The sequence below is a fragment of the Labrus mixtus genome, chromosome 8 (assembly GCF_963584025.1).
Source record: "Labrus mixtus chromosome 8, fLabMix1.1, whole genome shotgun sequence".
NCBI lineage: Eukaryota > Metazoa > Chordata > Actinopteri > Labriformes > Labridae > Labrus > Labrus mixtus.
The window spans coordinates 8,653,860-8,675,056 of record NC_083619.1 but is presented as its reverse complement, the minus strand read 5'-3'; the positions used below and the strand labels follow the sequence as shown (position 1 = coordinate 8,675,056).

The 21,197-nt window shown below is 38.9% G+C and overlaps 2 protein-coding genes and 1 non-coding gene across 3 annotated transcripts; 1 reads left to right on the top strand and 2 right to left on the bottom strand.

The window, feature by feature from the left end:
• Positions 1 to 54: 54 nt before the first annotated feature.
• On the bottom strand, positions 55 to 10,856 carry LOC132978791 (interleukin-5 receptor subunit alpha-like). The gene is made up of 10 exons (XM_061044103.1): positions 10,785 to 10,856; positions 6,857 to 6,930; positions 4,578 to 4,630; positions 3,972 to 4,114; positions 3,678 to 3,853; positions 2,531 to 2,664; positions 1,752 to 1,896; positions 1,502 to 1,604; positions 955 to 1,036; positions 55 to 850 (listed from the first exon to the last, which is right to left on the bottom strand). Exons 2-10 carry the CDS (start codon positions 6,921 to 6,923, stop codon positions 773 to 775), a joined length of 981 nt encoding a protein of 326 aa, XP_060900086.1. The 5' UTR covers positions 6,924 to 6,930; positions 10,785 to 10,856; the 3' UTR covers positions 55 to 772.
• Positions 10,185 to 10,256, bottom strand: trnae-cuc (transfer RNA glutamic acid (anticodon CUC)). The gene has a single exon. It is a non-coding gene; the product is annotated as a tRNA-Glu (tRNA).
• On the top strand, positions 10,789 to 16,119 carry LOC132978790 (caspase-8-like). The gene is made up of 6 exons (XM_061044102.1): positions 10,789 to 10,927; positions 12,030 to 12,376; positions 12,496 to 12,530; positions 13,899 to 14,004; positions 14,107 to 14,653; positions 15,673 to 16,119. Exons 2-6 carry the CDS (start codon positions 12,034 to 12,036, stop codon positions 15,824 to 15,826), a joined length of 1,185 nt encoding a protein of 394 aa, XP_060900085.1. The 5' UTR covers positions 10,789 to 10,927; positions 12,030 to 12,033; the 3' UTR covers positions 15,827 to 16,119.
• The last annotated feature ends 5,078 nt before the right edge of the window (positions 16,120 to 21,197 follow it).

The following is a 21,197-nucleotide window of genomic DNA, read 5'->3' as shown; positions in this document are numbered from 1 at the left end:
AATAAAGCATGTATGAATGAACTTCTTGTAAATAAAAACGTGGGATAAAAAAACTGTATTCCTCTTTTTTTATTACACACAGAAAAAGGTATACACATTTTAAAGAATCTTAAATTTTAAATAACAAAATCTACTCATCTGAGTGGATCAGGGTGTAAAACTGTATTTCATTAAAATACATTGCATGACTTAGTTAGCAGAGAAAATCCTCACTTACAGCATATGTCAAGAGACATAGCACTACAATTTATACACAAATACCTTAATATAACACCTTGTTAAACACACTTTGAAAGCCTTTTACATGCACTCTGTGAGTAGGTTACATACACTGAAAGATTTACTCATAGTCCACTACACAGCTCCTACAATGCACCTTTTGTACATTTTGTGTTTTATTTTTTATATTTTATATTTCACATTTTTAAATTGTATTTTATATATTTTAATAGCTTCTTATACTGTATTATTTAAGTTGTTGCTAGTTCTGCTTTATTTCCCTGTTAATTGTTTAGCACCAAGTCAAATTCCTTGTATGTGTAAATGTACTTGGCAATAAACCCCGATTCTGATTCTGATTCTGATTCTGATATGTCACGAGACATAACACTACAGTTTATACACAAATACACACCTTGATAAACACACTTTGAAAGCCTTTTGCATTTTATGCTAATTTATCAAATTTGATAGAATTGGGCCTAACTCTGCAGCGATTTCGAGGTTTGTATTTTATCTAAATATGTTGCTCACATGTACTGTTTTTAAAAGTCTACCCAGAGTTTTGCTCCGTGTCCTCCACCTCTGTGATTTCCTCCACAGGCTCAGCTGACGGGGCAGGGTGAAAGAACTGTAAGCACAACACAAAACGTGAACACTTTGGCAGCAGTTGTAAACAAGTGTTTGTGGTTTTCTTGAGTGGTAGATATGTGTGCAGTTTTTCGGCATGCTTACATTGAATGTGTCGCTTTTCTCCAGGAAACCTTTGTACTTCTCCGGGGGGCGGGGAATCGAAGGAAACAGGACCTCAGACACTCTGCAACGACAAACAGACGCACAGTGGGCAACAATGTCAGCACATTTTAAACCCAATGTGCTGCTTTTTTTTGCATTGGATACAAAAAATACATGTGATAATTTAGTCCTGAAACGACAAGAAAGTGAAAGAGGAAAGAGTGCATAACAAAAGTGTGTGCTTCTTTTGCATTTCTCTGCACTTTTGGTCCTAGTTTCTGTTTATTTTAAAAGTCATACAGGAGCTTTTTTGTCTTCACCTTAAGGAAGTTAAGGGTGGATGTTTTGTGGTGACACCAACACCCCCACTGAAAAACTTTCTCACTTCTCCTTTCTGCACTTTATATTTGCATGTTAACACTCCTTTCTGTCATCAGGCCAACTTTTATAAGACGGTTTGTGTTGCCAGATAAGAAACAGCTCACTGAGAAGGATTTAAAATATGTGATAGGTAAAAGAAAGGCAGTGAATTCTACAAAAGCAGTACCTCTGATGGCGCACCAAGAGCAGCAAAGCAAGGAGGATCATGGGTATTCCGAGTGACATTGAGATGATGATCAGAAGGCTGAGTTTGTTTGTTCGTTCCACCGCTACAAGCAAACAAACACAAACATAAAGATGCTGCTTAAATCACTGAGGTCAATGTACTAATTTAATGAAAGAGTCTATTTAATGTTGAAAAGTTAACAGCTGCTGGTTAAGCCATGTTTGAAATGTTTTCAACAAACTGCACTCACTGACGGTGTGACTCCAGTCGCCCCAGTGAGAGTTTGATGTGCAATAGTTGTACCGTCTCGCCCTCATCCTCACCTTGTAGGTGAGGCCTGGATCTGCATTCGGCTCCGTGTGAGACAACTGCTCGTGCAGGCTTGTGGGTTTTTCCTGTTTAAAAAAGATTCATCAGCAAACACTCAGAAGGTTGAGATTTACTTTCTTTGTAAATGGTAAACGCCTTTCTATGGGTAGGTGTGACCTGCGATGTCAAAGCACTTTGAGTAGTCAGAAGACTAAAAAAGGGCTATACATATACTGTTCTTGTTTCATTTTATTCATTTGATTTGAAAAATGTTCAGCTGCAGGAGGATTTCAGTCCGTGGGAGCTGGTCTCTTTAAATCTTTTTAAAAGTAGGGTGTTAGAGGATGATGAATCCTGTTGTAGATGCTTTGTTTAATGACTTCCTGCTCAGTGACTCAGGATATGTCGACTTGTGTTTTGTAATTTATTTATGAGCTCTGTACAAATATGCTGCCGCCTGTTAGGCCAGGACACTCTTCTAAAAACGATTCTTTATTTCAATTACTTTTCAAGTCCATGTACTGCACCCTGGAAAGTTTCCCCACTAGTCAGGGTAGGTATGGCATTCTCCTACAGGAGCCACCCAGGTGACCCACTCACCTAAGCTTAACAGATTTTAGATTATGTGTGAAACAGATAGTCTCTCACAGTGAGATGTAAGAAGTGATTCTGGAACAAATGACAGGAGGAGGTTCATGTGTGAAAGGCGCTCGGCTCTACCTGGTCTCCCACGACCAACTCGAATTCAGAGCAGTGGAGATTAAGATTTGTCCGGCTTTTAGGCTTACTCCATGTCACCAGCAAGCCTCCATCTTTGATTGATGCAGAGATGTTTTCTGGTGGAGGCAATACCTCTAAAACACATATACAACAGTAAATGAAATAAGGGTTATTAACATTTAATTCAGAAGGTATTTTTTGAGTCATAGTAGCAGCTTTGGGTAAATCTCAGCATCTACTTTTAGTAATGGCCCAAGATTTTGAACAGACAGAATTTTCAAGATATTAAGAACCCTCTGAAAAGGACGAAGTCAATATAACTGTGATGATCACTTAAGTGTTTCTCAGCCATCCTGCAAAGCTTTCCTATCCTTTTATCCACATATCTGTTTAAATACTTTGAGTAAATCTTCATTGGTGTAAGTGGTGACCTTTTGGTCTCCACTAGGACTTCATCAGTCATAAATCTGATGCCTACTGATTCATATAGTGGACGATATCCTACTTCAGGCCTAACGGTTGGACAGGGAGGGGTTAACTCGTAAAAAAAAAACATGAATGAAAGATGTTTGCGCCTCTGAGTGGAACATAAACAAGCTGAAGGAAAGTGTGGCCCGTCAAGATTCAATCACTCAATCTCCCCGCTGGGAGGTCTCAGTCTCAAGATTCAAGATTTTTATTTGTCACATGCTCATACAGATGTGCAGTGAAATGTAAAGTCTTAGCCATTATGCCACCGTGCAGCTTGTCAGTGTCTGCTTTTTTTATTCTAGGGTTTTTTCTTTTCATTTCAGGACATAAGAATAGTTCAAAATCATCTTTGATGGAAGAAACCCAGATCACTTCATCTTACCACTGGTTGGCCTTAACCAAGGTTTGACCTCTAGGATGGCAGACAGCAGTAACCAAGGTTTGTCCTTTTCATTTCAGAACATTAAGTTAGTTTAAAATCATCTCCAATGGGAGAAACCCAGATCTACACTAGATGGCCTCAACCAATATTTGATGACTAAACGTCCTGGCTGGTAGGTGGCCGTCTGTGTAGCCTGTAAGTGCATGTTCTTTTAGAGGCTTTGACCTTTTCATTTTACGACATTAGGGAAGTTTAAACATCCACACATTGAGGGTGTTTGTGTTGTAGTCTTACCTAGCACTTCCATGTTGTATGCTTTGGTGTAGACCGTCCACTTGTCATGCAGGGATACGTTAAACTGGATGATGACATCTAACGCATTTTGTTCCAACACAGTCATCAACATTGAGCCAAATCTCTCCTCAGAGGAACAGTTTAGAAAGTGAACTGTTTTGTCATCATCACAAATACTGCAGACATAGACAGAGGAACCAATACATGCATCAAACATGTATATATTATTGTGTATCTGCTTTGTAAATATGCATCAATATCATCAAAACCTTGATGTGTGATTTTGATTAATACCTCATATATACAGAAAGCTGATTGTCCGTCTTTAAAGTGGGAAACCACCAGGAACAGTTGAGTATATTTGTTGGGTGAAGGAGGCAGGAGACGTTTTTGTCTATTACTGCAGCCACCTCATAGTAGTCCGGCACTGACAAACTCTGTTGGAAAACAGAAACAGCTGAAACAGTGTCATACATTAGAGCAAAATATAGACTGAATCTGAATTTAAGTTTAAATCAACATTTTGATTCTTACATTTATTTATGTATTCATTTTAAATATAGGGACAGTGCACATTAATGAACATAAAAATGTAAATATGTCAGATTATCGCTATAGGCTAATTTTCATTTGTAGTCTTTTGGCAGGTTGGTGGTAAACAGGAAAACATGTTACATAAAACCACAATGACAAGCAAAAACCAATGCAACAAGTAATGACAAAAGACAAACATACTGTACATTAGTAGACAGAGACACATAAATAAACCAGTCCAAAGAGTGGCTGTTTGATTTTGTTCAGAACAAACCAGTATAAAGTGACCATCAGAGTCAAAAGTGCTTAAAATGCATAAAGTGCTTAAAATGCTGCTAAGGGAGGTAAAGTGTCGGACATTCTTACATAATCAGGATCAATTTCTTCCTGACAGACATCTGTGTTGTTGGCCTCCAGCGCTGTTAAAAGAGAACACATATCACATTGCACATGTGATAGAAATTTATAACAAAACATAGTACAAAACGTGTTATAGAAAATTTAGTATCTAACAAGCGGCAACCTCCAGTGTCAAAAAAAGAAGCAAATGTGCAAAAAACTGCAGTTCCTGGAGTGTCCACTTGAGGCAGGTTGCAAAAGCCCCAGAATCACATACACACTTTTACCACAGAAATAAATATGTTTACAGCCTGGTTAAAAAAAACGAATTTGGTCTGAACAGTTAATTTACTGATCAGCACATACTGAACAGGAGGGACATTTTTATATAACTTATATTTTTTAATTTGATAAAAGACAAGAGTTATCATAATAAGGGGTGTGACTGATCTGCCTGATGGGTGACTAAGTTGTAGCTGTTGGTCAGGAGGCTTAATAGCCTAGTGACTAGCCTTCTGAGCTTGTATTATCAATCTACATATGTCTCAGCTCCTATACGGCCAGGCTATATTTTGGTTATTTTTCAGTTTTGGGGTGTATTACAATATCTATCATTTTAACCATTTGTGCAGTAAAATATTTTTATACAAGAATCCATTTCATATGGTAATCTTAGAGATGAGGAAAAAAATTGTTGTGTTTTGTTTTACATCCAGTAGGGGTATCTCAAAGTTTTGGAGGCATTGTCACTAGCCTATAAGGCCCGCCTCAACTCCAGTGCTTTGCCTGCTTTGCCAGCATTTCCAATATGGCGACTGCCACAAATGGGCTTCAAAAGTACCATTCAGAAACTGATGGGTGACGTCACTGAGGCTATGTCCATCTTTATATACAGTCTATGTTTTCTAAATCAGTGGTTCTCAAACTTTTTAGACTGCGTACCACCTCCGAAAATATTTGTCTCTCCAAGTACCACCATTATGGTAGATGTTAAAATACACTGTAGGCCTATTTCAACACAAGAGGCAAATATATTCATAAAAAGAATATTATTTATTATTGACTGTTGGCAGCCACACTATAGGACTACTAAGGGCTATCGCTAGAACTGGCACTTAAACTCCACACAACACTGACATTTGCCCAAATCCCAAAAAAAGTGCAGAACAATAAAAATGACAACTTTATACCAACAACCTGTTTGAGAATATTTAGTCTCCAGTGTTTCCCACACAAAGACGATACCTGGGCCCAAGTATATTTCCGACCTGTTCTTATTTCATTTTTCATTTATTCATAAAATTGCTGCGTGCCTGAGAGAGAGAGAGCGAGAGGGAGAGCAGGGGAGAGAGAGAGAGCGCGCGAGAGAGTGCAGGCGCGCGCTCCGCAGGTTCGGTGCAAACAGCGCCGCTTTATTATAAGTCTCTGCGTTCAACATGGCAAAACTGCCTTTTTAAAAAAAAAAAAAATCCCTCTTGACTCCTGCAGAGTGTTAAGACAGCAAAAGAGAGCAGAATCACATCAGCTTCAGAGCTACAGACAGAGAGAGATAGAGGGAGGGGGAGTGATAAGGTCCACTGTCCGTACATGCATCAAAAACTGAAGCTTCTCCTGGCTCCGTTATGTACAGCTGCTTGCTGCGGATTGTGTGCTGAACTCCAATAAATAACAGATATTCTGTTAATGTAGGCCTACAGCTGCTTGCTGTTGTTTCAGTACTGAACTATAACAGAATATGGAGTGGAACTTTTCAAAACGCGAGGCGTACTCCTGTTGTTGTTTATGACTGTGCGTGCGAGCATAAATTGAGCGGATTAAAACTGTTTGTTTAAACTAAAACTAGATTAGTTTAGAGGGGAAAACACATTTGATATCAATAGATACAAGACAGATAAGATAGGAGTATGACAAAAAAAAATGTTCGTTTTATGCTGAACAGTTTTTTTATATATATATATATTGTGGAAATTTCTTTGCGTACCACCACAGGTAGCCCGCGTACCACCGGTGGTACCGTGCCATAGTTTGAGAACCACTGTTCTAAACGATAACATGTCATCAATAAACTTCAAAAATGAAATGCAGTTTCGAAGAAGTTGCACATTCCCTACTCTTAACTGATCAACATTTCAGGGACAGTTTATCTTATCAGATATGAAGCTGTTTCCTTTAAAGCTGTACAAAAGAAAGGGGAACTCAAACTGCAACCCTGCCCTGATAAATTGCTAGAATGCTTAAATGGATGAACAAATGAAGATAGTTGTTTTCATTTTTAAAACCCGGGAATCACGCCAAAAGTAACTCACCAGTGTTTGAGGACCACAAAACCAGCAAATCGAACCAAAGGACTGGAAGGACTGGAAACAGCTTCATAGCCACCCTAGAGGTTTCACACACAGACAGAGAAACATAAACACTCACGCACACAGTCCGACAAACTGGGGGTGTAAAGAAGATGTTGCATCTTTCTACACTTAGTAATTTCCCTTAGAGTTCATACTTCCCCTTTTTAAATGCCTTCGTGTGGTCTCTGACTTCTGGTAAGACTGCTGGGTTGGCATATAATCCAAAACAAACTTTTCTTGTAGGAGGGTTAATTCTGCTCATATTTTATTGTGAGTTTACATATTTCATATTAGAAAGCTGTTACATTCACCACAAGAAACAAATATAAAAAACACGTTAGCAATTATTGGTTTTGTTTGCTCTAACTCCAAAACTGATCAATAAATGAACACACATGATGAGCTACTCAAGAATCTTTCCTTAAAGACATCATCAATTCCTCCTATAGAATCTAAAATACCATTATTACTGGTTAAAGTATTAACAAGAAGCTGTTACCTCCTGCTGTCCCTCCACTACGTCGGTAATGACAAAGACATTTAAGGGGAAAGAAGAAGCATGACGTCACATACAAAGAGCTTCGGGAAACCATGCTTTCTTCCTGTTTCTTAATTTAACATGTCTCACATATACACGAAACACAAGATGAGAAGATTTTAAACACTCTTTGTTTAGCTTTTGTGACTACAACTAAAGTGATGTTTGATGGTAATACAGTTTAGGTAAAATTGACTGATTCTTCTTGAAGTTACAACTATTTAAAAAAAACACACAACTTTGCAATAAAACGGGTAAATTCCGTAGTTTTATTTTGAAAAAAACTGTAAACTTAAAAATAAGTTAAATAGCATTGTTAAGGTAATGAAAAATCTGTAAATGAAATTGGTTATTTTTCAAATGTTACCAAAATTAATTTTTTTTAAATATTAATAACAAACACATAATAACAAAGTTTGCCCACAGGGGTCCCCTTCATCCCTGCAGCCAAGAGCCCACAGGGGTCAAAAGGTGATCTCAGCTAGGGGACTCACCTCAGTCCACAGGTTATCATCACACTGAGCGCAGCTTCATCAAGAACAGACACAAAAATGGATATAAGTCATAGCCCTACCAGCCACGACCAGCAGTAGAAAGAAAGATTATTGGATGCACCCCTCAATTCATTCAACCTCAATCTTGCTCAATCCTCAATCAGAGGATAGAGTGTGAAACCATTGACGCCGACCTTGTCCATCTCTGACTGAGAAAACAGGAGAAAATGGGAAAATGCATGAGGAAAGCACTCCATGTTAGGATAAGATAAGATTTAAAGAAAAGAATGGTCACATGGTGTACACAGAGCACACAATAGAAGTACAAAGATGCACTCCTGTTTTTGCACACAGTGATTGAGTTTATTAAGCGACGTTGGCTATTCCTTCAATTTGTCATCTGTCTGCAGCTTCTGAAAAGATAAAGAAACCATTTCAAATGATCCTTATATCAACAACATCTTCAAATGTTGTGTCTGTTTAAGTTGTACACACACACAGCTCACACTAAATGAGGTACTGATTTGGTGCTCACCTGAAAAGCCATTGACCAAAGCCAAGCTGCTTGAATGTTTGTGCCAAGAGACCCATAATGTCATCCAACATCAATGTTAAAGATGGGTGGAGAGCACGTTTAGAAGCATGAAAGCTGTAATTCAAAATCCGGGTTATTCCACCACCTAATGTTGATTTATAGACCTCAATTAAACATCAATATTCTGTTGAAATGAATATGATTTTGTTTTGGCTGAATTGATTGCAGTGTGACAAATACTACGTATTATGTTATTTTAACTGGTTCTGGTTTTCTGCAAATAAATCTCTATATGAGAATATTTTATATGAGAGCTGGAAAGTTAGGAGTCTTTATATACTAAATTATTATTATTTTTTCGTTTATTTGAATCAGGGACAGTGTACAAAAAAAAACATTAGTCTCAGAAGAGAAGAGATGCTTTGTACCAGATTTAGCTAGCTAGCTAATTTCCATCTGTTGTCCCTGGGCAGAATTACTGTTCATGTTATTCAAACTTTAACCTAGAACAAGAGTAAAACCTATTTTCCAGTGGTTTAACATTTTGTGCAATACTGTGACAAACTGGTGACATATACATGACAAAGGAGTAAGGCTGGGAAATTAATTGATAATTAATCAAAACCAACAATCAGAACCTCTAACGGACGTAATCTTGCCCATGTAGATTATATCGATTATTTTCAGGGCAGAGTCACTAGACGACACATCCAATCCACGATAAGGAAGCAGCGTCCATCGTTTGGACACATTTTGTCTTTAGGTAAGACGACACCGAACAAAAAGAAGTCAAATGTAAACACTGTGGAAAATCTGTTTGCAAGAAATGCAAGATATTTATTTTCTACTGTGTGAGAGAAGTTAATTTCTACTTTAAAACCAAAATGTGTCGTTTTCATTTCAAGCGATGCTTTGATTTCAGTTCCAAATATTCAATTACTAACCTCAAAATAGTTCATCAGATATGAACTCTTTCATTAGAAAACATATCCCAGCTTTAATGGTTGAGCATATTTACAGTAGAGACCATTTCAGTGAACTACGAGGGCAAAAAACAAAAACTAAATAATCGTTCATTAATCGTAATTGAGGTAAAATGTTCAATTAATCGTGATATTGATTTGAGGTGATATCGCCCAGCCCTACAAATGAGATACAAAAAACAAACAGAAGGGATCAGACGATACTAAACGTAACAGAAAACAGCGTAGGAGGACAGCAACCACAAAATACAATAATAAAAACAAAGAAAGAGAAAAATACTGAGACATCAACAGACACACATCAACTGACTACAACCTGCAAAGTCATTACAAAACTATACGAAAATACATAAAAAAGGATACAAGAAGTGAAAGAGAGAAAGAGAGAAGAGGAGGGAGAGATGGTGCTTTGTAAGGTGGACTTAAGAGGGAGAAGAGAGAATTATTGAAAGTTGTGGTGTGATAGGTGAGAGTTTGTGTAATAATTATATTTCAGGGGTAATTGACTGCAGGTTTTGGGGCGCTCGAGTCCACTGTTGTTGATTTGAGGGTAGGATGGAGGGAGAGGGCGAAGCTATTATTATTAATTAATTAATTATTATTATTTTTCTTTGGCCGGGTCATGCAGCAGCAGCCCCCAGACCCTCAGGAGGGCTAAGACTCTTGTAGGCAGGATATTGTATAAAAATAAATGATGATGAAAATTTGCAGTTGAATCAATTCTATCCCGCAAAAGAAGTTCCCTGACCGGGAATCGAACCCGGGCCGCGGCGGTGAGAGCGCCGAATCCTAACCACTAGACCACCAGGGACTGTTACGAAACGCGCTTGATAAATTTGTATAAGTAGGTTCATCACTATAAATCGCCTTTCTGGTATATTTTTGGATGGAGGTTTCTTTTAAAGAAAACCACTTAGTCCTTTTTAAAAACCGTAAATACGTCAGAACAAACTGCCATTTTTTAAGATACGTAGGTTTCCAATTTCGGTGACTCTTTCCTCTTTTGCGCTATTAAAAGTAGGCTTAGGCTATGCTCATTGTGTGCTTGCTCCTGTTGCTCTGGGCTCAAGTAGGACTACGCATCTGGATGATGTTTCATATTTTATTTCATTCGGCCGGAATGTCTTTCTACCTGAAGCTACTTCTGCTCAGCCAACATACTTTTCTTCCACTAGGTGGTGTAACCGCTTCAGTCTCCCGCACTCCCATTGTTGTTTGTCAGTAGGCTACAGCCTACTTTAGTCTTTTTTTACACAGTAACCAGAAGCTGCTCGCCTATAAAATGATTAGGTGTATAAATGAATAATTTAGAAACGTATAGTTACTTTAAATAGCCTACCGCAGTTCAGATTGTCCAAGGTGTGGACAAACACCTTCAAAGCCATCTCTGAAAACGAAAGCAGTCTGCCATGCGGTGGTGACAAGCTGGACAGGAAGGTTTAGTTTACTTTAAATACTATCTGGAGGGAAAGCTTCTTTACTGTAAGTTACCATGACTTGTTTTAATCACTGTAGTTATGTAGAGTTATAACAAGGCTACAGGTGTTGTCGTTTTCTCACTGTAGACTAAATTGATTATTATCGTAGAAGGATTTTGTTAAACTGGGTTATTCTGTTTGTGTGCATCACTTTGACAGAAGCTGCTCTCCGATAACTTGTTAACTTTATTGTAAAATGTATGTTGTCCTCATAAACTAGGTTAAATCCGACGTGATTGATTACACTGTATCGCCTATTTAAAGGTATGTTTTGGGTTTTTTTGTCGAGAAATGAATACCTGCGACGCGGAAGTGTTTGAAAACTATGACAGATCTGTGATGACAAATTAGTCTATCCGAAGTTTATACATAGACTAATAAATGTTCAGTGTCCTTATTGTTCTGTAGACTCGATAGAAGACGTAGGCTGTTTTCATTACTTGCGTACATATGACCTGCAAACAGTGTTTGTCTGTCACATTTTGAATTGTCCTGCAACAAGTCTCGACAGGGATGCTTTCCCCGGCATAACATCAACATGGTGTGTCCATTAGTTGAAAAGTATGGACGTCTTCCCCGGAGAATGTAGGTCTAGATCTATTTCAGGGAAAGAGACAGACGAATTAGATCAAGTGTGTTAAAAAAAATCTTTTAAATTTCAGTTCGTCTCTTGTCTTCCTTGCGCTGTATCTTAGTCATAAACTTGCCATATTGTCTGAATACATAATGAATATAGGCTTAGGCCACAAGTCATTTCATGTAGGGTAGCCTATGTTCATGAATGAACTGGTTTAATAAATGATTGTAAACAGGCTTTAAAAGGTTCATGACCTATGGTTTGACTGATGTAAAGACATTAACTAAGAATGTTGATTAAACAGTATTACTGGAACTACTTCAAAAGTTTGAATTTATCAGGATTTATTGACACCCTTCAGTCAAACTGAATCAAGATTAAACTAAATCATTGTATACACACTGTTCATTAGTTCAAGCAGTAAAGCTACTGCAATATGTCACCAAAGACTCTCACAGTTTGACTATAGTTACCGGTCTGTGTCAGATTCTTCTCAACTTTAATGTTGCTATTTTTGTCCCTGTTTCAGATTCATGATGTCAGCCAAAGACACAATGAGACGTAATAAAACACTTCTTCAGTCAATGTTGTGTGGAGATCACAGACTAATCCTCACCAAGGTTCATGAGAAGGATCTGATCACTGAACGTGATTACAACAACCTGAAGGACATCAACAAAGAAGATGTGGAGGGCCATGTTATAAAGCTGGTGGATAAGATCATGAATAAAGGAGAGGAGACATGCCAAACCTTCCTTCACCTGCTGCAAACTGACGAAGACATCAAAACCACTTACCCTGAGCTGAAGAACATACAGCTGAACGTCACCCGCCCGTTATCTCTGCCTATCCAAGCTACTTCAAGTAATGACAGAGGTATGTTAACATAGAGATTATGTCGACTGTATTGGATAAATTAGTCTACTGCGTATCCACATGGTTTGAAACAGCTTTATTTTGAGAGGTGTAATTCTGTTTCTTTCTGATTTCCTCAGACATGATGCCACCAGAGAGCAAGAGGCCAAAGCAGGTGAGGTCTTAAATGTATTTTAAAATAATGTCTCTATAGGTTACAATGCATTTATAGAGAACATGTTTTCATATCACAGCCTGCAGATACAAGCTAACTAGCTTTTATTTACTAGTCTCAATATTCAAATCCATAATTCAAATAATCTTTAAAAAATGTTTTAAAGCACTGTCATCAATGCCAGTCAGAGTAATTAACTGAACACTATCTCTATGCAGATGACTTTTTATGAAATATTATAAATGTTTTTGTTATTAAATGTGTTTATCAGAGACTGTAGGCCCTACATATTTAAATAGAACTTCAAATATGCCAAAATCAGCCAGAGGGCAAGTTGACAAGGTACCAGACATGTGAAATCGATGAAGAGAATACAACTATAACCAATGGAGTAAATCATTTTAATTACAGTATGCAGAACACAGAGTATTAACTCTCAAACAAAAGGGAACCTGATTCCAAAATGGTGAATTCAAGGAAGGTTTTCAAGGTCTTTTGTCCTCAGTGTCTCAAAAAGTGCAGCTTCAGGCTCCTATAGGAAGCTATGCAGCGTCATCATTCAGTGTTTTTTATACCTCAAAAGTGCAAAAACAGGCAAGGGGAGAGAAAAAATATACTGGGAAAATCTTTGATCCTGGTTTTGTTTTTTAATTAAGATACGTTTAGATCATAAGTTTCTATTAAGTTGGAATATAAACTGTGACACCCCTAGTATTAAAATATACAATATTAGCTTTGTAATGTTGAAATACCATAAACAATTCAAACTTTGAGAGTAAAACAAAGATTTCCCGTAATTCAAAAAAAAAACAAGTAGAAAATGTGTTTTGAAAAAATGATTGTACGTTTGTTTAATAAAGTTCATGAAGTTGGTCTTTATACTACAAGTTAGGGCTGGGAGATAGGGACCAAAACTCACTTGAAATTGTTTAGCTGAATGGCGATACTCGATATATATCGATATGTATTTTATTAACAGTGAAAACACATGGAGAATAAACTACCTGTTTGTGAATTTAAAAAGTAATATGATAAAATAAAAATGTTCCTTAAATACAATAAGAGAGAGAGGAGGAGCAGGGTTAAGAGGGACAGACAGTCAGTCATCATCAGTGAGATGAGAAAAAGGTGACTTGGCACCTCTGTAACGTTATTTTAATGCAACATAAACTATATCGATATTAACAATATTGTCTTACCCTATATCTTGTTTGAAAATATATCGATATATCTTAAAAACTCGATATATTTCCCAGCCCTACTACAAGTGTAGCTGGAGCTTTTAACCTGTCCTCGCCTTTCATTCTCCGTGCACCTTAGTAGTTTTTGAAGTATTCCCAAACCACTCTGCTTCTACTTTGTTTTTAGGACGATCAATATCAGCTGAACAGCCAACCGAACGGCCTCTGTGTCATAATTAACAATGAGAATTTCATGGATGGTAATGTGAGAAGGGGAACCAACAATGATGCTGGTATGTTACACATTAGACACATTCATTAATTACACTTTTGTTCTCTTAGGAAGTCGACTGTAAGTCGTTGAAGCCTAACTTTTTTAATGAAATGTCCTGCAGAAAGTCTGGCAAAGGTTTTCAGCTGGCTGAACTTCAGAGTGCTGATGTATAAAGACCAAACCAAGGACCAGATGGATCAGACCCTGACGTGCTTTGCTTCTCTGAGAGACCTCTCTCAACTGGAGCATTTGGACGTGAAGGAGTGGTCCAATGGTGTTTTTACTGATTTCCAGGGGGCTCCTCAGCACGGCGATGCCTTCATCTGCTGTGTTCTGAGTCACGGAACAAAAGGTGTAGTCTTGGGTATCGATGGAAAGCCCCTTTCTATTTCCGAAAAAACTAGAACTTTCAAGGCGACAGACCAATCACCTCTTACTGGAAAGCCCAAAGTGTTCCTGATCCAGGCCTGTCAGGGAGGGCAGAGACAGCGAGGAGTGTTATCAGAAGATCTACAGGCTGATGACTCTCAGTCTCTGTACATCCCTGAGGATGCAGATTTTTTGGTTGCTCTCGCCACTGTTGAAGACCATGCATCAATGAGGCACCGAATAGATGGAAGCTGGTTCATTCAGTCTTTGTGTCAGCAGCTGAAGGAGCGCTGCCCGAGGTAATGTACTAATTTAATGTTCATCCATTAGTGGCCATTTTCCCCAGGTGCTATGCTAAGGTTGGAAAATAAGTGCTGTGACAATGTTAATGACTGTTTAGGTTGTGAGTCATATAAATATCTATAATTTCACTACTTCTCAATTGATCCAGTTAATTTAAAAGGTAGAGTCAGTAAACTTCTCCTTATAAATAAAAGATAGACCTATACATAAGTTAAGCCACTCAATCATCACTCGTCCTCCATACGCGTGTGAAGGTGTCTGCAGAGACCCTCTTCTTTGTCTGTATTTTTGATGTTATGGTTGTCTCGGGCGGGGGGTGGATGTGTTTCCCCCAGCCAATGACAGTGTGCAGGCGAGTTTTGGAGTGGATACAATTCAGTGATTAGACCTAATTCAAACCAGCAAATATAAAGTGAACACAGACAAAGCATCAAAGATGAAAAAATATAACCATAGTAAGGCAAAACACCATGTGGCTCAAGCTTGTTCCAAAACGAGGGTGCCAAACACTGACGGTTAGCTTGAGCTAGCTTGTTAAATTATCAGTTACCATCCATCCATCCATCCATTATACATAGGCCTACTGCTTTTCCCATTCAGGGTCGCGGGGGGCTGGAGCATATCCCAGCTGTCATTGGGTGAGAGTCCCCAGTCAACCACAAGGTTAAATTATCAGCTTTCCCATTATATTTTGAATGAAATATTCTCAGTTAGCTTGCAGATTAGGCACAAGCAGTAAAGTTACACGCTAACCCTGCATTGGCGTGCACTTCTGGTGTCAATGAGCTGAGGAGGAGGAGACCAATTTAAATTTTGTGTTTACAAGCTTCATCAAACAAGGCTACTGACTCTACATTTAACATACAGCAACAAACAAGACAATATAACTTTTAACTAGACATGGACAGTCAGTAGGTCTGATAATATGATCCTTACCATGATCTATGTACTGTACTCTCAACTGAATTATAATGTGGGATAGTAAAATGTGTTTTTTCACTGTTTATGCTCTTAGGGGTGAAGACATCGTCACCATCCTGCAACACGTGAACAATGAAGTAGGCCTGAAAGAAGGATCCAGTCAACCTGGCAGAGTAAAACAGATGCCTGAAGTCAGATTCACCCTGAGGAAGAGACTTTTTTTGTCACCACAAGCTGGATCCCCATAAACTATGTGAACACTTAATGTATACTTAATGTTTTCATGCTTAATTCTTTCAGGATGATTAACTCAGGTGAAGGGTTTTTCAAAACTGTCAAGATTTTAAATCTTTTATTTGTGAATCCTAACTTTGACCTCTATCATTTATGTCATATTTTAGATGATATGTTTAACTCAGATTAAAGTTTTAATATAGTATACAGTCTTTTTTACAACACTTAATTTTTCTTGAAACACACTGAATCATGTTTTTTAAATTGTGGCAGATTCTTGTTGCAGAATAAATCATTTTTCTGATCACTTATGAGTCTAGGTTTTTAAAGACATGCACTTCAACAGAGTATTGATGACTTTTGCAATACACATGATTTACTAATGTAAGATTGCAGTTTTATTTTCTCCCAGACATTTCCATGAATTTAAGTATCTGAACTACACCAAAAGTTATTCAATGGCATTAATATATAAGCCTATATGTGTTGTTTTTTTACACAACCACTAGGCTTTAGTACGCTTGGCCTCTGGAAGATGTCAGACCTGATTTTATCTCTTCTTTGCCTAAATGAAGATACAAAAAACAATTGATTTACTGTTCACTTAAATATATTAGAAAAGCAGACATGAATCGCATTGCAAACTACCAGTTTCTAGGCGGCTATTGCACCCGAGGGAAAAGGGAATGCGCCTCGCAACATACATAGACGACTGGCTTCTGGCGGCACAGTCTCCCCGGCAGACTCAGGCACAGATCAGACTGCTCGCGTCACATCTGGCAGCCCTGGGTTTTACAATAAACCGGGAAAAGAGTGTTTTGTCCCCAACTCAAAACATCACATTCGTAGGCTTGTCGCTGGACTCAGCCACACTAAAAGCACGCCTATCTGTGGAAAGGGTGAAAGGCTTGTCTGGCACTTTTTCACAGAGGGGCGATGCTAAAATTCTAACTTTGTCTCAGGCTGCTGGAATGATTGAAACGTGCCAACTAGGCTAGATGGTAAATAACCGTCAAGGGGTTCCTGCATTAACGTTTATGTGACACGAAAACTAGCTAGTAGGTTACGGAGTGTTTTTTTTTTTTTTTTGAAACAAGGAAAATCTCCTAACGTTAAATGAAGACACTTTACACTGAGATTTTTTTGGGAGCAGCCAGGGCATTCCTAAGTTTGAGTTATAACTGAATGGTGGGAACTTGTCTCTGTTACAGGAGCCAGGGGTGTCAAAAATGTTGAAAAGAAAAGCAGCCAGCATTGTTAGTTTCTTTAAGAAAAAGCCATGTGAGGGTCATGTACAGATCAATGAACCCGGTCAGGGTGACAATTCGGAGGACAGGCAGCCGAGGCAGGGCCAGTCGAGCAGCCCATCATCAGCACCAGGTGAAACGCAGACCGGCATTCCTCAGCAGGTCAGAGCAAATTGAGAACAACATTGTTAATATAAGAGAAGAAAGTATTGTGTGTGTGTGTGTGTGTTTACATATTTAACTTGAGCTATCAGGCTGTTATTTTAACATTGGTCTTCACAGTTGGCTATTCCTTGTACAGTGGCTTGCAAAAGTATTCATACCCCTTGAACTTTTCCACATTTTGTCACGTTACAACCACAAACATAAATGTATTACATTGGGATTTTATGTCATAGACCAACACAAAGTGGCGCATAATTGTGAAGTGGAAGGAAAATAATACATGGTTTTCAAATTTCTTTACAAATAAAAAACTGATAAGTGTGGTGTGCAAAAGTATTCAGCCCCCCATATTCTGATACCCCTAAATGAAATCCAGTGCAACCAATTGCCTTCAGAAGTCAACTAATAAGTAAATTGAGTCCCCGTGTGTAATCTAATCTCAGTATAAATACAGCTGTTCTGTGAAGACCTCAGAGGTTTGTTAGAGAACATTAGTGAACAAACAGCATCATGACGCCCAAGAAACACACCAGACAGATCAGTGATAATGTTGTGGAGAAGTTTAAAGCAGGATTAGGTTATAGAAAAATATCCCAAGCTTTGAACATCTCACTGAGCACTGTTCAATCCATCATCGGAAAATGGAAAGGGTATGGCACAACTGCAACCCTACCAAGACATGGCCGTCCACCTAAACTGACAGCTGAGGAGCTGCTGAGATCCACAGCTCAGTTGGGAGAATCTGTCGACAGGACAACTATTAGTCGTGCACTCCACGAATCGGGCCTTTATGGAAGAGTGGCCATTGTTGAAGTCCTGTTTGCAGTTTGCCACAAGCCATGTGGGAAACACAGCAAACATGTGGAGGAAGGTGCTCTGGTCGGATGAGACCAAAAGTGAAGTTTTTGGCCCAAATGCAAAACGCTATGTGTGGCGGAAAACTAACACCGCACATCACCCTGAACACACCATCCCCACTGTGAAACATGGTGGTGGCAGCATCATGCTGTGGGGATGCTTTTCTTCAGCAGGGATAGGGAAGCTGGTCAGAGTTGATGGGGAGATGGATGGAGCCAAATACAGGGCAATCTTAGAAGAAAACCTGTTAAGAGTCTGCAAAAGACTTGAGACAGGGGAGAAGGTTCACTTTCCAGCAGGCCAACGACCCTAAAAATACAGCCAGAGCTCCAATGGAATGGTTTTGATCAAAGCATATTCATGTGTTAGAATCGCCCAGTCATAGTCCAGACCTAAATCCAATTGAGAATCTCTGGCAAGACTTTAAAATTGCTGTTCACAGATGCTCTCCATCCAATTTGACTGTGCTTGAGCTATTTTGCAAAGAAGAATGGGCAAAAATTTCAGTCTCTAGATGTGCAAAGCTGGTAGAGAACTACCCCAAGATACTTGCAGCTGTAATTGCAGCGAAAGGTGGTTCTACAAAGTATTGACTCAGGGGGGCTGAATACTTTTGCACGCCACACTTTTCAGTTTTTTATTTGTAAAAAAAAAACTTAAAATCACGAATCATTTTCCTTCCACTTCACAATTATGCGCCACTTTGTGTTGCTGTATCACATAAAATCCCAATGTAATACATTTATGTTTGTGGTTGTAACGTGACAAAATGTGGAAAAGTTCAAGGGGTATGAATACTTTTGCAAGCCACTGTAATATGTTAGTGTAGCATAAAGATATCAAAACCTTATTTCCTGAATAACTTCATCTTTGCTGAATCCATATATGAAACCATAGAATTGTCTGATGATGGGGACACGGATTGTGAGCCTGATGCTGCAGCCGTGGAGGAGGGAAGCATTAATCCCCAGCCAGCACCTCTTCAGGTAGCTTCTCCTGGGCCCAGTGGTATCTAAAATATGTGCTTATCTAACCTTAGCATCCAGCCTATCAATGCTTTATAGATTCAATGATGAAATAATATATCTTTTATTTTTTAAAGATATTTCTCAATCAAGATCTGAGGGTCCTGTCCAGCCCCACTTGAGAACATTTCCTAAGACCATACAAGGAGACAACATGAGGTCCTTTGAATGGATGGAGTACTCCATCAGCCAGGACTCATCCTATTGTTATCCTTGCTGTCACTTTTCAATCCCAAACACTGCTGAATGTAGCTTTACGTCAATGTCAGGTTACCGTAATTGGAGAAAAGCTATATGCAAAGATGCTGGTGTGAAACAACAGCTAGGTCTAAAGACCATGTCAGTGCCATGTTTGCCTGGAAAGAGTTCAATAAACTTGTTGAATCCAATGTGTCTATACTTGATTCTATGAACAAGGATAGGCAAAAGAAAATTGAGGAGAACCGGAAATAAGAACTGTACGGGATGTTCTGTTACTGACAGCTACACAAAATATTGTGCAGAGAGGGCACAGGGAAATGGAGGGCACACACAATTGGGGAAACTTTTTGGCTATTTTAGAAGAAATAGCCAAGCATAACCCTCTTGTTGAGCAATGTATGACTAGTGGTAATGCAAAGTCTACCAGTAGCAATATACAAAATGAGATTTTGGATGTTTTGGCACAAATGGTGCGTAACGACATTATCAAAGAAGTTAAGGAAAGTCGTGTCTTGCAGATGAAACTAAAGACCTAAACAAAAATCTAACAGCTTTCCCTTGTTCTCAGATACTATTATGATGGAACTGTTCATGAAGGTTTCCTAGACTTTCAACATGCAGAGACTTTAGATGCAGCAGGCCTAACCAACATGATAATTTCTAGCTAGGAACGTTATGGTCTAGAGTACAGAAGTAATTTGGTAGGTCAGGGTTACGATGGCGCTTCAGTCATGAGTGGCAAGCACTCTGGCGTCTCTATTCGCATTAAAGAAGAAGAAAAGTATGCCTTCTACCTGCATTGTAATGCACATTGCTTAAATCTTGTCCGGGTTGACACAGCCAAGTCTGTACCAGAGGCACATAGCTTTTTCTCTGTTCTTCAGCGACTGTATGTGTACATATCGGGCTCATCAACACCAGAAGTGTTTGGAGGTCCAGAGGGACATGTACGAGGGTCAGCCGAGGGAACTGAAGCTCTTAAGTGACACTAGGTGAGCTTGTAGGCAGTCTGCTTGCCGTAATTTGCTGGATAGACTGCCTGCAGTCATCAGGGTCCTGCAAGAGATAACGGAGGAGTGCAGTGGAGACAGGGCCGTTGAAGCCCGGGGTTTGCTTGCGCAAATTGATTTGACCTTTGTAGGACTTTTGGTAACGCTACGTAAACTACTAAGTTTTTGTCAGACATGCTGCAGTCACCATCTCTTGATCTGGCAAGAGCAGTTGAACTTGTCGGTGCTCTTTTTGATTCATTTCAGTTCTAGAGAAATGATGAGACCGCTTTTGAACAGCTTTGGAATCAGGTGGAGAACACTGCAATATAAGCATGGAGTGTGTACAGAAAAGACAACCACAGACAAGCTCTAGATTACAAGGATCTATCATTACATCCACTGTTGGTGAGCGAGAAAATGCAAATGTTGATGTGAATCGTTTCCGGCAAAGAATCTTTTACCCCATATTAGACTGCATGATTAACGAGCTACAGAGAGCAGAACTGTACAGTAATGAAAGGAATCCAATCTCTGCACCCCAGAAGCTCTACATTCTTACAAAAGACAGATTTATTTGCCTTTGCTGAAGTGTATGATACTGACTTAGAAGACCTGGAGCATGAGCTTCATCAGGTCAAGAGGAAAGAGAAGAATGGAATGGCAAAGCCATCAACACTACTGGAGTTTGTTGTTCTCCTGGAGTCTTACAGGGATGTTTTTCATGAACTATTTAGGCTTACCAAAATTGCATTAGTTACTCCAGTTAGTAGTGCCTCCTGTGAAAGAAGTTTCTCTGCACTTAAACTGATCAAAACACACACAAGAACAACTATGACAGACAGCCGCTTGAGCAGCTTAGGAATACTAAGTATTGAGTCTAGGAGGGCAAAATCTCTT

Bases quoted from the DNA above. Each gene is read 5' to 3' on its own strand.
- LOC132978791 (XM_061044103.1), bottom strand. From the start codon at position 6,923: ATGAAGCTGTTTCCAGTCCTTCCAGTCCTTTGGTTCGATTTGCTGGTT. The intron at 4,631-6,856 runs GTGAGTTACTTT...CTCTTTTAACAG, and splicing joins TTTGTGGTCCTCAAACACTG to CGCTGGAGGCCAACAACACA. The intron at 851-954 runs GTAAGCATGCCG...TTGTGCTTACAG, and splicing joins AGAAAAGCGACACATTCAAT to TTCTTTCACCCTGCCCCGTC.
- LOC132978790 (XM_061044102.1), top strand. From the start codon at position 12,034: ATGATGTCAGCCAAAGACACAATGAGACGTAATAAAACACTTCTTCAG. The intron at 12,531-13,898 runs GTGAGGTCTTAA...CTTTGTTTTTAG, and splicing joins AGAGCAAGAGGCCAAAGCAG to GACGATCAATATCAGCTGAA. The intron at 14,005-14,106 runs GTATGTTACACA...AATGTCCTGCAG, and splicing joins GGGAACCAACAATGATGCTG to AAAGTCTGGCAAAGGTTTTC.